Raw genomic sequence first — 16,894 nt, forward strand, 5'->3', positions numbered from 1 at the left:
CAGTGTCAAAATGACAAAAGTTAATAAATCACGATTATTGTGAACAGGTTTCGCGAATTTTCTATCAGGAAAAATCTTTTTTATTAAAATACGTAGAATATATACTACATAATAGAGATATCAGTGTATCTTTAAAGTTTTAAGTTTTCGCTACAAAATGTTAACATCTAAAGTAAGTACACTAATTTAAAATATACAAATTACCCATATACTACCCTTTGACCTTATAAACATCGATTGAGTATACAATTATAATGTAAAACTGTGATTACTCGACTAATTTTAACATAAGGTCATGTCTGCTATAAAAATTAAAACCAAAACAATCGCTTTGATACAAATATCATTATGAAAAATATGGATAAAAATAGTATTTTCTTTTAGACATTTTTTGGTAACTTTTATAAAACTTTAAGCACTTGTCTATAATTTTAAGTACTTATAAATAGTCAATAAGTATATGAAAAGGCAAGAGGATAACATCAAAAATAATAATTTGATACTAACTGTGCTCCGCGGTTTTACTCGCAATGCTCCGCTCCTGTTGGTCTTACCGTGGTGATATGTGCCTTCCTCAATAAATGGGCTATCTTACCCCGAAAGAATTTTTCAAATTGGACCAGCTGTTCCTGATTCTTCAAGCAAACAAACTCTTCAAACAAACAAACTCTTCTGCTTTATAATATTATTATACATAACCAAGTCACTGATATTTTTTTATGAACATTTTTATGTACCTGTATATTTATTATTTTCAGCTAGAAGTATTGTTAGATTTGGGTCCACATCCCGACGAGACAGTTGTGAATAAAACAGTTAAGGAATTAAAATCATTGGATGGAGTTAAAGAGGTATGTATTTATTCTAAACCAGCTTTTTACCTACGGCTTTACTTGCTTCCTAAACTACTACTAAAATTTTCCTTGTAAATCTGTAAATCCATACTAATATTATAAATGCGAAAGTAACTCTGTCTGTCTGTTACTCAATCACGCCTAAACTACTGAACCAATTTGCATGAAATTTGGTATGGAGATATTTTGATACCCGAGAAAGGACATAGGCTACCATTTATTGCGAAATATGTACCACGGGCGAAGCCGGGGCGGACCTCTAGTCTTAATATATATAAATCTCTTGTCACAATGTTTGTCCTCAATGGACTCCTAAACCACTTAACCGATAATAATAAAATTCGCACACCATGTGCAGTTCGATCCAACTTGAGAGATAGGATAGTTTAAACATGTACTGTTACTAGCATTCTACGTGTAGCATCGTCGGCTTTGTAGAAAACTTAAATTATATATACTAAAACCTTCTTTGAGAACTAATTATGTCTAATAATAAAATAAAATCTGTTGCAAAGTTTTAAACTTATAAGCACATGTACTAACAGATATGGGGAAGCTATTATGTGATATTTTCCTACCATACATGTATACATACATTCGATTCGATTCAATTTGTTTTTCTTTATAAAACTGTGGAAAAACTAGATTTTATATTAATTCTATTGTATTCCATTCTACATTTTCTTATTATATATTCAATATTTTCAGGCAATTTTCAAAGATGGTGCCGTCATGGTGGAAACAGTATTGCCAAGTACAATGGTTGTCGATATTATATCTAGAGTGTCTGGCAAGAGAGCAGTGTTGCAAGGTTTTGGTGGTAAGTGAAGCCTCCTTGGTACAGTGATTAACGTATGAGTGTAGAAACATTACGTTTAAATAAAGAATAGTTTTAAAAATGTCTACAAATAGTAAATAATAATAACAGAAAACAATGTAGAAATTCTAGTTTTTTCCAAAAACATTGTAAGTAGAAGGGCCTGTTTCACTACCCTCAAGTAAAGTGTCGAGTAGGCTAATCGCTAGTTAAAGTGACCCGTAACTTCAAGTGCGAGTTTCACGACGTCCGAGTAGCACTAATCAGTAAAATAAGATTAACTGACCCATAACTTACTTCTTCTGCCAATTAGCGTGTTTTACTCGACGATTAAGAGCTAGCGCGCACGAGCAACTTTGTCTCCGCAACTATTTTGTCTCTCCCATCAAATGTAGTCGCTACGTGCGCGCACCTTCATACTAGCCCGTATGTGGAGAGACAAAATAGTTGCGGGGACAAAGTTGCTCTTACGCGCTAGCTCTAAGTATTGTTTGTTGTCATTTTTTGCATATCACCAACGATTTTTCTTAAATAAACGAACAAAAATGGATTTATTTGATTTAATTGATCATCAGTTGGATGAATTAGAATATTCTTCGACACAACGAATAGCAAGGATTCGTGTATTTAAATTCCGTGTTCATTATTTTACGGACCTCGATGAAACTGATCTTTTCGCTAGATTTCTTCCATCAAAATATGCAGTTAACCAAGTGCATAACTTTATAAAACATAAAATATTGCTTCTGCCAATTGCTTCTGATATCCTTGTATTGTAAAATTAAAAATTTGTGTGCAATAAAGAATATAATAACTATAATTACTAATTTATAGTTATAAAATAATGCCTACATCGCAAAGCAAAGATGAGTGGTTTTTTTTTTAATTATTGAAGTGATTTTACTTATAGATAACTTATCAAATCATATTAATCCTCCTATAATATTCAAAGTAGCTACATAAATGTGTTACCTGTTGTTTGAAGTAGGTGTAGTAGTTACCTAACTTATAAAAAATCTTTATTTTAGAAATCAAGCAGTTCCAACAAAAACAAGACTACTTTTAACATTGAGGTATCTCGCTAATGGATCCTACTTAAGAAGTGTGTCAGTCAGTCCACCAACAGCTACTACGCCCATCTTTATATATAAAAATGAATCGCAAAATGTGTTGGTAAGCGCATAACTCGAGAACGGCTGAACCGATTTCGATAATTCTTTTTTTATTATATTCCTTGAAGTACGAGGATGGTTTTTATGTAGAGAAAACGTAAATATGTACCACGGGCGAAGCCGGGGCGGACCGCTAGTCTTATATATAAAAATGAATCGCAAAATGTGTTGGTAAGCGCATAACTCGAGAACGGCTGAACCGATTTCGATAATTCTTTTTGTATTATATTCCTTGAAGTACGAGGATGGTTCTTATGTAGAGAAAACGTAAACATGTACCACGGGCGAAGCCGGGGCGGACTGCTTGTTGATAATAACGTTCCCTGACAACTTAAGCACACTTCAAGATGGTTTTTATGAAATCGCAAGATTCCTCAGGGTAATAGGGGCTTTAGATTGTACTCATGTTACAATAAAGTCACCTGGTACGTTTTATTTTTTAATGTTGCATACCAATGAAGAAAATGTTAACTTGGTAATCATTAAAATATTAAAATGTAATCCTTATATTCCATTCCATTTCAGGTGGCAATTCGGCTGAAAATTATAGGAACAGAAAGTCAAACTTCTCAACTAATGTTCAGCCCCCCTAGTCAAGTGGCTTTCTGTTAGCGTAGCGTTCAATAGAATAGACTACGAATGTATGAGATTGACGTAGGCTGTAGATAGACGTATCTAGGGGGGCTGGTTGTTTGTGACAGCCAATTAAAATGCTTGGATATTGTAGCAAGATGGCCAAGATCTGTTCATGATCAGACAATTTTCAATAATTAAAGTGAAACTTTTATTACATCATCTCAAACTTTTTGGTCTGTGTAGCGCATGTCGCGTGACGGTCGAACCGTACGATAATTATCGTACAAATACGATAATTTTGTGCTTAAGTTTCACTTTTACCGTGGTTTCATAAAACCACACAACATTTTTCATTTTTGAAACACAGATTTGAAAGTGGACAATTTAGAGATGGTTTACTTCTCGGTGACAGTGGATATGAGTTATAGCAATTTCTTTTGACACCCTTTCTGAACCCATCATCCCGGCAGAAAATTTATATAATGAGTCACACATTCGAACAAGGAATACTATTGAAAGATGTTTTGGTGTGTGCAAGAATAGGTTTCCTGTGCTTAGGCGACAGATAACGTTAAAATTTGCTTGTGTAAAAGCTATAATAGTTGCCTGCTTTGTATTGCATAATATTGCAATTAATATTAATGAAAGAAACTTTGGGGACAACTACAACTCAACTGATACACAGACTCAAGAAGAAATTGCAGCACAGACCCCTGAGCTGAGTTATGATCCTAGAAATAAACTGGTGCAAGAATATTTTTTACCATCTATACTAATATTATAAAGCTGAAGAGTTTGTTTGTTTGTTTGAACGCGCTAATCTCGGGAACTACTGCTCCGATTTGAAAAATTCTTTCGGTGTTAGATAGCTCATTTATCGAGGAAGGCTATATATCATCACGCTACGACCAACAGGGGTGGAGCCACGGGGGTGAAATAATAATAGATCCTAAATAAAACAAACAATTTATTTATTTAAAATTCTTTCCTAATTTTAATTTATACTCTTCTTCCTTCCATTTGCGCTCCTTTTCTTTAAACTCTGCCTCCTTCTTGCGTTCACTTTCTTCAAATTCCCACACCTTCTTTTTTTCACTTATTTCTGCTTCCAAAAAATCTCTTTGGAGCTGAACTAGTTCCAGCTTAGCTTGAGCCAGCTCATCAAAAAGTGTTTTTTTTTGTGCAAAATGTAAAGAAAAGTTTCTATCTCTTTTAACTTTATCCATGATAATTAATTAATATAATAACTTAACAAATTAAAATCACACGCGTATTTCCAACCCTACAGACAATCCACAACAAATAACAATGCATAAATGACAGCTGCAATAGTGCAATGACGTTTGACGAGTGACATTGACGTAATATTGAACGAATGTGACGTACCTACGATTTGTTCCGTTACTCATTTAAACCAGTAGGTAAGTTGTTACTCGGAGCTTATTTTTCGTTTGTGAAATTGACAAAACATTTACTTGCTGATTAACGTTAATTAGAAGTAACTAATCAACGCTTTACTTGGAGATGGTGAACGAGGCCCTAATTTTAGTACAGTTTACTACTATGTATTGCGATTTTTTTTAATCATGAAAAAGATTAGTTGTTTCTTCCCTTTCATGCAAAGAAACCTGTAAATATTAGGTATTTATTTTATACGTTTGCTTCCCACTTACAGAAAAAAACTATGAATATTTTTTATCTGATTTTTGACAAGTGTTTTTTTTTATTTATTTTTACATACCCATGACTAAATAACTTACAAAACACATGTAAGTACTTATATTAAATTTAATCAAATTTCCAGAAACGCAATCAGCCGTCGCTATGATATCCAACCAAAGCTGTGGTAAGAACATAATGGGTGTAGTCCGATTCCAACAAACAGAACAGGGGCCGCTCGTTGCAGATGTGTGTATAGACGGACTGACACCCGGCGAGCACGGGCTGCATGTGCACGATACGGGCGATTTGAGTGAGGTGAGTTGTGAGTTGATTGGTGATGAGTTGTGACTTGGTTGGTGGTGAGTTGTGAGTTGATTGGTGGTGAGTTGATTGGTGATGAGTTGTGAGTTGGTTGGTAGTAAGTTGTGAGTTGATTGGTTGTGAGTCGTGAGTTGATTGGTGATGAGTTGTGAGTTGACTGGTGGTGAGTTGTGAGTAAATTGGTTGGTAAGTTGTGAGTTAGTTGGTTGATTTATGAGTTGGTTGATTGATTGGTTAACCGTTGTAAATAATGTCTGCTCATTGTTTACTTTCTGTTGACAACGTTTGCATGTTGTAAACTACATTGATTGGTTGTTCTTTGTAAACTATCTTTTGCATACTATTGTAAACTACGATGATTGGTTGATGTGAGTTGGTTGTTTTTTGTAAGCTACGTTGATGGTTGGTATATCTATACAGTATACTAATATTATAAAGCTGAAGAGTTTCTTTGTTTGTTTGTTTGTTTGTTTGAACGCGCTAATCTCGGAAACTACTGGGCCGATTTGAAAAATTCTTTCGGTGTTAGATAGCCCATTTATCGAGGAAGGTTATAGGCTATATACCATCACGCTACGACCAACAGGGGTGGAGCCACGGGGGTGAAACCGCGCGGAGCAGCTAGTATGTAAATAACGTTCAATGATTGTTTATTGCATTGATTCAATGTTTTTTGTTAACTACGTTAATTGTGGAAGGTTTAAGTATTATAATATCCTACTAATATTATAAATGCGAAAGTTTGTGAGGATGTGTATGAGTGTGTTTGTTACTCTTTCGCGCAAATACTACTGAACTGATTACAATGAAATTAAGCATACACATAGAGGGTATCTTGGATTAAATTATAGGATAGGCTTTATCCCGGAAATCCCGCGGGAACGGGATCTATGCGGCTTTTTCTTTGAAAACGCGGGTGAAGCCGCGGGCGGAAAGCTAGTATACTTAATATAATTTTAACTATAAGTCGTAGGTCTTTTTATGTTTTAATTTAAAACACATCATTGCAGGGTTGCAAGTCAATAGGGGGTCATTTCAACCCCCACAAGTCACCGCACGGGGGTCCGTTAGACCCTCCGGAGAAGAGACACGCGGGTGACTTGGGAAATATCATAGCTGATGACACTGGAAGAGCGACCTTTAGAATACTGGATAACGTGCTTAAGGTGGGTGGATATTAATTTGGATTTTTGTCATTTTGACTGATTTATAACCTTCTTTTTTATGTGATTTTTTTTAATTCGAAATTCCAGAGTGTGCTTAGGATATTAAACCGATAGTTATTTAATTTTGTTAATTGATTTTAACGAATGTTTTAACAAAAGATCTTGTATCAAAAAGCCTTTTTGTGTCATCTTAAAACTTACTTTTATAATAATAATTTTTTATAAAGTCTATGTTAGATAAAAATTTAATAAAAAGACGTGTGGCACTCGGGGACTGCCGCGGTAAAGCTATTGCATGCTATGCCTTCAAGCCACACCTCCGCGCCCGTCGGAGTGGGGAGCGTGAGGTTTTTTCGTTACGGAATTTCTCGATTCGGTCCCCGCGCTCAAGACCCGCGATAAAGCTATGCAATAGCTTAAAAAAGACTACAATCTCGTATTCAAATTTAAAAAGTCGTTAAAAATATCCAAGCGGCGTTAAACAAAGCATTCATTGTAATTAACTCTATATTTCGTATCACTACATAGTATAAAACAAAGTCGCTTTTTCTGTCCCTTTGTATGCTTAAATCTTTAAAACTACGCAACGGATTTTGATGCGGTTTTTTTAATAACGAGTGATTTAATAGGAAGGTTTTGTATATATATAAATATATTTTGCAGGTATCAGACATAGTCGGAAGGTCGATAGCTGTGACGTCAGGTTGCGATGACATGGGCAGAGGTTCTAGTCCGCTATCCAAAGTGAATGGGGATAGTGGGGAGCCGTGAGTATTCTTTTGGTATTTTTTTATAAAAAAAGACGGGTTGCACTGGGGGAGTGCCGGCAGAAGTGAAAACTTGATTATTAACGTTGAGCATGTTTGATATCCATCCGTCTTACGCTTTTTCGATCAGGTCACGTGTCAGGTAACGTGTTAAAAATAAAAATAAATATAGCGTGTGTAATAAGGAATTAATAAAGAATTTTACAGGAAAAATAATTTTTAAAATTAAATAATTTCAATCTGTATTTGGTTTAAACGAAACAATATTTTCATATCTATACTTATTATTGTAAATCTGAAGTGTTCATTAGTTTGAACGGGTCCGATTTGAAAAATGATTTCATTAGATAGTCCATTTATCGAGGAAGGCTATAGGCTATATATCATCACGCTAAGACCAACAGGAGCGGGTAAAACTTTCTGAACTATCTAAAAGTGAAATTATTTTTCAAATCAGACCCATGGTTAGTGTGATTAGCGTGTTGAAGTAGTTTATTATATTATAATAGAATTATAGATTAAATTTCTTGCTATATATTGCACGCCTCATAAGCGAAGCGTTGAGGTGGGTACTACTGTCACTTCGCGCAAAACATCTGATTTTTCAAACTTAAAATGTCTTTATGTACAGGTATATTAAGAAGAGCTGGAACGTCAACACATTTACACATTGCACATGTTAGGCCGGGAGATACTGACACAAAATTTCGGGCCATTTGTAACAGGATGGCGGTCTAGAGGGGTCTTAGTACGCAATGACAAAAAGAAAAATGATGGTCAGAACGCTGGTACCGGCGGACTAGTCGCGTGGGCGTTAGTCACACTCGTCGGATAAATAGCGAAAGTCCAACGATTTGTAACACAAAAATTTTAGAATTTACCGATAGCCCTTAAAAAAGATGTAGGCGGTAGTGTCATGCCATACAGTTACGATGTGACTTACAGTCCGCCATACCGACGTGAATGCGTTGATTTAAAAAAAAACAATTCAACCATTTGTACCGAGCTCACTTTTGCACAGGTAACCATCGTCGTGCAGCCATTTACTAAAATTGCCATGCCATACTTTTCGGACGATTCCAAATGGTCGCCATACCGCGGAAAAGTCAAACGATTTGTAAATCGTTTGACTTTCGCTATTTATCCGACGAGTTCGACTAACGCCCACGCGACTAGTCCGCCGGTACCAGCGTTCTGAGTTCTGACCATCATTTTTCTTTTAGTCATTGCGTAATAAGACCTCTGTAGAACCGCCATTCTGTTACAAATGACCCGAAATTTTGTGTCAGTATCTCCCGGCCTATGTATGTGTCATATTTTGCAATTGTTTATAAATACAGAGTGATGTAATTGGTGTAGTACGAATATCTAAAAATCTATGAAGAATTTTGTGATACAGTAAATGGAAGAATTATAGACTATTTTACAGTATTTAATAAAATCATTTAATTTTTTGTTCATTTTCATTAGAAATGTCAATTTTTCTCACCGAGGTGGAAATTTGGATGAGAAGGATCTTGTTAGAAAAATATAAATTTTGACTAAAATCGGCATTTTTTTTTCAAAAATCAAATAACTAATTAATAATCAGAGTTATCACATTATTAAAAAAAATAAGCCAAACTATACACAATTTTTACCTACTTGATGCAATCCTCAAAGATCTCAACACAATAGTGTTACTATGGGGCATAATTAAAGGGAAAGTAGCATCACAAAATGTGAACTTTAACTTGAAAACTGTGTAAGAATTATTTAGAAAGGAAGCAAATGCTATTAGCACAGTATTACAATATTATATGGTAATACTGTGCTATTAGTCTGGATATGTTTAGTGACGTTTGGAGAAAGACGCGAGAACACGAGGAAAAATATATTCAATTAGAACCAAAAGTAGATAATTACACTGACTCATTTATAATAACATTAAGAAATTCCGACAACGAAACATCGAGTTCTTCGAGCGATGAAAGTTACAGTGAAGTAGAAGATTACGATTATGATTAAAATAGATTCTTCTTCTTCTCTATAGATACTGCTATCTGAATTGGTGGTAAATGTTAAAACTGTTAAACTGTTATGACGATTCAAAAGTGCTTCTAGAAGAAGTCTAATTGTATAAATGTTTGAGTTTGAGTTTAAAACCAATAGTGTGAAAATTATACAATAAACATGTAACACATATTTGTTAGCGCGTATTGGTAGGTATTACGTACTTACTACAAATATAATATTTCTTAGATATCTTTACTCGACCAAAGTCAGGAATTTAATTATTATTTGATAATTGAATGATTATTAATACTTTTATCCAATTGATTATTATTAGAATAAATAATTAACTTCATCAATTGATTTACTTTTAAATTATAATTTTACAGGTAAATTATGAGAGCTTTCATAAGTAATTATATTTGCATATACATATTTACAACGCACCCATTTTACAATTCAAGTCTAAAATGAAACTAGAGTCGCATTTATTTTTGAACATACTGTAAGTGAAATTGCATAAGTGTGAGTACTGTGAACATGCCAGCTTTCCCTAATTGACCGATATCATACATTGCACTTGTAAGATAATACATACACACACATATTAAGAAAAAACACTATTTTTAACATTCATGATATTTTTGATGTCATTTTTGTTATATTTAAACTAGTTAAAAAACAGTTTAAAAAAGTTCTGTCTTGGACGTCCGTGTGTCTGTATGTGCGGAGGATTTTCTTGTTAACACGATAGCGACCGAAATACTTTACTAATCGAGTCTTTTTTTTTCTCTTACGCTTGAGTATGCTCAGGAATAGAACCCTTTCATTTTTCAGGGTCTGATTCGATGTGGTTTAATTGTTATTAAATAAACAAAAATAATAATTAATTAAAAATAATTATTAAAAAAAATTATGAGGCGTGCACTTTTGGATTTTCCAAACTATTTAAGTTTATGTATGAAAGATTTTTTTATAAAATTACTAGCGGTCCGCCCCGGCTTCGCCCGTGGTACCTACATCCTATCTCTCAAGTTGGATCGAACTGCACATGGTGTGCAAATTTTATTATAATCGGTTAAGTGGTTTAGGAGTCCATTGAGGACAAACATTGTGACACGAGATTTATATATATTAAGATTAAGATTACTTATTTCGTTCCAGAATCGCCTGCGGAATAATAGCGCGTTCCGCTGGAATATTCCAGAATCCGAAACGCATTTGTGCGTGTGATGGTATCGTTGTTTGGGATGAAAAGGATCGGCCGTTGGCTGGCAAAGGACGGAGGCAGTGTTGTGTTAAAGATAGTGAAGTGAAACAGTGTTGTAAGGTTTAAAGAAGAAAAAAATGTGTGTGTGTACTAGTGTACACACGTAAGAAGTGAAACTTCTTTATGACCTTAATTTTCAAAAAATTATTCATGCAACTTTACAGAAATACGTCGAATCACGCGTGGTAGGGATAAGAGAAAGATGGCGCGTAACGGAAAAATGGCACGCGTAACGAAAAATGTTACACTAATTTTTTTCCAACCCCGATAAAAAAGTTTCACTTCAATAAAAATAATTTTTGACTGACCGGTTGGCTTGGTTGGTAGTGGCCCTGCCTTCCAAGCCAGAGGTCGGTTCGATTCCCACCCGGGGCAAATATTTGTGTGATAAACATAGATGTTTGCTCCGTGTCTGGGTGTTAATTATATATAATATAAGTATTTATTTAAAATTTATATATGTATGTTTATCAGCCATCTGGTTTCCATAACACAAGCAAATGCTTAGTATGGGATCAGATCGTGCCGTGTATGAAAATTGTCTCAAATATTTATTTATTATTTGTCCTGAAAAAAAAAGTCGCTGTAATGTTATCGACTAAAAGTAAAAAAATACGTGTGTCACTCTCGACTGCCGCGGTTGCGCTATTGCATAGCATCGCATCGCTGTGCCCACTGGAGTGGGGGGCGTTAGGTTTTCTCGTTACGGAATTTTTAAACTCAGTCGTCGCGATCAAGGCCCGCGATAGAAGCTATGCAATAGCTTAAAAATGTGATCTTATAACTGTGTTTTTCCTACTAAGGAACGGAACCCTAAAAAGAAGATACCTACGCTTAAGCTCATGAAAGTGTTTGTCGTTTGAGTTGATGTCTGAATTAAATTTGTCTGTTTAAAGTGGGTCAAAATTGAGTCTAACGGAGTCGGATACATACAAAAATATAGGTGATATAAGCTAATAATTATAAGCGTGTTAAAAATGTGCAAATAGGTTATTAGTGCTCCGAGATTTGCACAAATGTGGCTAATTAGCCACATTTTACTCCAGTTGCCTCTTTCTCATAATAGTTGAATCATGCCATCTCACTTTGACGTCCAATCGTGTGTGCGTTTGTATGCCGTTTTTGAAGATCTACTGTCTTACCACAAAAAACTTTAGACAGGGTTTATCTTTATGCGCGGGTTCTCTTGAATCTGGTTTTGTCGTATTTCACATAGACAACTATTAAAGTGACAGATCCCTGGTTTAATGTTAGACTGTTTAAATTGTTTTGTGGTAAGACCAAGAATGTTTAGTTGGTCACCTATCTACACCTTTTTACTTATAATATTGGTTTCTTGGCAATATGTAACTTATTATATATTTTAGATTAAGAAATCTGTGATAAAAGTGGATTGGGATAATTATAAGGTTTTTTTTTTTTATTTTCAAGGTTTATGAAATTAGGTAGTAAAAAAATCGAAATTGTGATTAGAACCAAATGTATCTTTCCATGTATGTTATTATTGTTTTTTGTTTAAGGGTTCGTTATTTATTTGTTTTTATTTTGGGCTGAATAAATGATGCAATTTATTTGTTGTTTTTTTTTTTATTTTGAACTTAACCTACCTTATAATATGCCTTTTTCTTAGAAAAATTGGTTTATGCATATTCTTTTTAGAGTACTTACCTTTTTATTAAAAAACTAGCTTCCGCCCGCGACTCCGTCCGCGCGGAAAAATTAAGATTTATTTTTTTTACGTATTTTTTCGGGATAAAAAGTATCCTATTTTATGCCCAGGATAATAAGGTATAATTATACCAAGTTTCATCGAAATCGAACCGTTAGTTTTTACGTGATGCCTTCACATACAGACAGACAGACAGACAAAAATTTTTTTAATCACATATTTGGGTTTGGTATCGATCCAGTAACACCCCTGCTATTTATTTTTTCAATATTTTCAATGTACAGAATTGACTCTTCTACAGATTTATTATATGTATAGATTGTGAAAGCGTTTTTTCCATATATAATCACTTCTAATTGACTAACTATATAATAAACTACATTTGCAAACAGAAAAAGTCATCAAAATCGATCTAGCAGTTTTATTCTGTAACGATCAATCGTACAAAAAATGACTGAATATTTTACTAATATGTTAGATTATCAAAATTCTATCTGTTATTACAAACTACTAAATATCTGGAAATTGGCCCATTGACCAAGCTAGCGGGTAGGCGTTCTATGGTATCACATACTAACACTAACCAATCGTCCACATTTCATCAATTATTTTTTCAAAAAATATGTGAGGTCTATAAAAATAAATAAAAAACAATTTTTGTATAAAAATATATATTTCAACAAAATCTGTGCGACAAGCGCGGCGGCGCGGGGCGGCTATATAGTGAGTCATACACTTTGTAGATATTCTGCCTTTTATCCATACTAATATTATAGATGCGAAAGTAACTCTGTCTGTCTGTCTGTTACTGAATCACGCCTAAACTACTGAACCAATTTTCATGAAATTTGGTATGGAGATATTTTGATACCCGAGAAAGTACAGATCTATAATATAATACCTACAGGTGCAGCTAATAAAATCGTGTTAAAAACGAATCGCACAATGTGTTGGTACCTATGCGCATAAATTTAGAACAACTAAACCGATTTTGTTAATTTTTTCATACTGTTCCTTGAACTACAACAATGATGCTTATGGAATATGGAGAGAAAATGTTAACATGTACCACGGGCGAAGCCGGGGCAGACCGCTAGTCATAAAATAAATTTAATTCAATATACCTTGAATTTTTTTCCCCAACATTGTCCCATTCACAATCTATCATTTCATCATTATCATCATCATTTTCGGTACATCTATATCTCATGGTGCTCTGGAACAGTTTCATCTATATAGACTTCGTTGAAAGTCGGCATAATGTTTATATTATCCAATTTTTTTTATTGTAAATATGTATGGATTATACTGAAAATAATAATTTTAAAATTGTATTTTTGTGTTTTATTTAGCCATTTTGAAAACATTAATTATAATAGTTGACTGACCGGTTGGCTTGGTTGGTAGTGACCCTGCCTTCCAAGCCAGAGGTCGCGGGTTCGATTCCCACCCGGGGCAAATATTTGTGTGATGAACATAGATGTTTGCTCTGTGTCTGGGTGTTAATTAGGTATCTATATATTATATAAGTATTTATTTAAAATTATATATATGTATGTATGTTTATCAGCCATCTGGTTCCCATAACATTTTTACTCATTTGATATAACATTGTGAGATATCGTTTTTCGGTGGCGCGACAGTTGACCTCACTGTTGATAAGCGACTATTAATAATTATATTTTAGCGGTATCACATAAGTACATGAATTATTTGACCGTAGTTTCCTGTTGATGACAAATTAACTAATGTAGATTGTAGTCCCATTTTCCGTAACAACGACAACAACGAACTACTGTGATATAGACGAGGAACGAGAGAGGCTTCTAACGAAAGTGCAGGATGAACCGGCCGCGGCGCCTGGACCTACAGTGCTGGAGTTGGGAGGACTGGAGTTTTCTGCGCTGTAGACTCGTGTCTCAAGCAATTACTGAAAACTAAGACAATATCAGTTCCAGAAACTGTACTGAAAATACGCCAACAATGATATTCAAGTGTTTCGGTCGCGGAACAATATGTTTTTCTATACAGAATACTACACGAATTTACAAAGCTATTTGAAATATGTTCTACTGTAAGAAATTCAATGCGCGAAGGTTAATTGACTGTTTATGTGTTAGTTAAGGAATTAATTAGTTAATAAGTTGTAATGTATAATTTTTACGTTAATTTAATTTTTATATAATATTTGATTAGTTGTATTGTACATATAATATTTAGGAATTTTATGTTAATAAACAGTTTAAAGCTTTGCAAAACCAACAGCCTTGTTTACTTTCCAAAGCAGGTTAATTATTTTTTCCTCATTTAACTTCTTCAGTTTTGCTAAATAATTAGTTTAACTAAGTAGTTAAGGTAATGAGTAGATTGGGGAAGAATCTTCTTATATATAAAATTCTCGTGTCACAATGTTAGTCTGCATACTCCTCCGAAACGGGTGGACCGATTCTCATGGAATTTTCTGTACATATCGGGTAAGTCTGAGAATCGGCCAACATCTATTTTTCATAAGTACCACGGGCGAAGCCGGGGCGTAAATAAATTTGAGTGAATTGACAAAGATAATTTTAAATTTTATTGCTTACTCCTAGTCCTAAAATCTAACATATAAAGTGTAAGGTTTTACAACTTATTTAAATTGTCGAGAAATGAGTGGCTTTATTTAAATGGATGTATTTTTATTGTTTTATTATTTTAATATTGGATGGGAAAATGAATTTTATTTTCTGACTATTAATGGAATATTTTGTTTTCAATTGGACATTATCTAAAACTGTATTAAGTGTATTTAAATCAATGTAGTGATACTGTTATATTATACTAATATTGCGTTTTTGAATTAAATTTAGTTTTTAACTTTTAATTTAAAATGTTTTAAATTTGACATTATTAAAAAATATGTATTATTCAGCTTTATATATGTATTAATCTTTATAATATTTGACTAGAGTATCAAACATAATTGTAGCGGTTGTATATTATAAGTCGCGTTCTAGCATACATTCCTTACCAATCAGGGTTGCCTGGAAGAGATTGCTTTTGCGCAATAAGGCCGCCTTTTAGTACGTATGTGCCGTGTGTTTTCATTGTATTTAATTATAGTATAGCTTATTTATGTTTGCTATATTATGTACAATAAATCTTATATATAAAAATGAATCGCAAAATGTGTTGGTAAGCGCATAACTCGAGAACGGCTGAACCGATTTCGATAATTCTTTTTTTATTATATTCCTTGAAGAACGAGGATGGTTCTTATGTAGAGAAAACGTAAACATGTACCACGGGCGAAGCCGGGGCGGACCGCTAGTAATAAATAAATAAATATAATCTTAATTAGTGTAATTTTTCTTTTTTTGTATTAATGAATAAATTGTATTGTAAATTTGACCTCCCTATCGCATTGGGTAAACTGTAATGGTAGGAATGGTTTTATATAAATAAATAAATAAATAAATAAAAATGTTGTGTGGTTTTATGAAACCACGGTAAAAGTGAAACTGTTCGAACGGTTCCGAACACTGCTTTGTGTAGCGCATGTCGCGTGTCGGTCGGCTGCCGAGTAGGTATACCTACTCGGCAGCCGATCGTCACGCGACATGCGCTACACAGACCAAAAAGTTTGAGGCGATGTAATAAAAGTTTCACTTTAAAAATAAATAAATACTGAACATAGAAAGCCTTTTACCGACTCTGTTTAGAATTGATATTCACATCGAACAGTTATAGCCATAAATTGACGCATGACATAGAGGACTTGTTAGAATTGGCTAAGTATGTGCGTGATTCTTTTTAATAGTATAAAAGGGAGTTAGTTAAAAAATAACTGTTAGTATGGAAACAATCACCCTTATGAATAGATACTTCACTTCGCTTCTAGTTGTAAGCACTTTTTACAAGTAGTATAATTAGACTTATTAGGGAGTAATTAGGAGATGTTTAGTTAACACTTTTGAGACTGAATGTATTAATTGCTGCATGTTTTGTAACATAATTAATATTTGAAAAAATGATTATAAAGAAAGTTGCATATCGAATCATTTATTTTATTACCTACACATTAAATCCTTAATTATTAAATGAATATATATTTTTGTGCAAGGATTAACCATCTGTAATTTCGAAGATAATATTTTCTTTCCAATAATGAACATTATAAATTTTTTTTTATTAAATTTTATTTAGAGTCGGTTTTAACTGCTGTAGTCATATCGCTGGCTTAAACTGTTGAAAGTGGTACATTAGGGTCTTTTTGGGTTGTGAGGATCTTTAGGCGGTAAGGGCTGAATCTCAACCAAGGTTGTTTCTAAGACCAGCTTGGGATTCGAACCCACGCCTGGCCGGTGAGTTAGTCCTAGTGCTTTATAGGCCGTGCGCCTTTGACCACTCGGCTAACGTCGCCGGCCGACATTATGTCCATATTAAAAAACATTTTTTTTAATAGTATCCTTATTTATTAGTTGTCAAGAGGGGAATATAATATTAATAATATTATAATATTAAACATGTTTTTTGGGGTAACCGATCAGCAAATTATCGCCCACAAGTCCGAGTAGCGTGATAAGCTAGGTATCACATACATAAGAATGACATCATTACATGTTGATGATAATAAATCGTATAAAAAC

At 33.9% G+C, this 16,894-nt stretch overlaps 1 protein-coding gene across 1 annotated transcript; it reads left to right on the plus strand.

The window, feature by feature from the left end:
- The first annotated feature begins 30 nt into the window (after positions 1 to 30).
- Positions 31 to 12,168, plus strand: Ccs (Copper chaperone for superoxide dismutase). The gene is made up of 7 exons (XM_089713677.1): positions 31 to 172; positions 759 to 851; positions 1,563 to 1,674; positions 5,224 to 5,396; positions 6,413 to 6,568; positions 7,232 to 7,335; positions 10,492 to 12,168. The coding sequence occupies exons 1-7, from the start codon at positions 158 to 160 to the stop codon at positions 10,661 to 10,663; spliced, it is 825 nt and encodes a 274-aa protein (XP_089569803.1). The 5' UTR covers positions 31 to 157; the 3' UTR covers positions 10,664 to 12,168.
- Positions 12,169 to 16,894: the final 4,726 nt, after the last annotated feature.

Source organism: Colias philodice, chromosome 31, assembly GCF_061535455.1.
Source record: "Colias philodice isolate Cphi_HAF_F1 chromosome 31, ilColPhil1 Martin Lab GWU primary, whole genome shotgun sequence".
In the NCBI taxonomy this organism is placed as follows: domain Eukaryota; kingdom Metazoa; phylum Arthropoda; class Insecta; order Lepidoptera; family Pieridae; genus Colias; species Colias philodice.

Excerpts from the sequence above, each read along its gene's own strand:
- Ccs (XM_089713677.1), top strand. Across the intron at positions 852-1,562 it reads CATTGGATGGAGTTAAAGAG|GCAATTTTCAAAGATGGTGC; the intron begins GTATGTATTTAT and ends CAATATTTTCAG. Across the intron at positions 1,675-5,223 it reads AGTGTTGCAAGGTTTTGGTG|AAACGCAATCAGCCGTCGCT; the intron begins GTAAGTGAAGCC and ends TCAAATTTCCAG.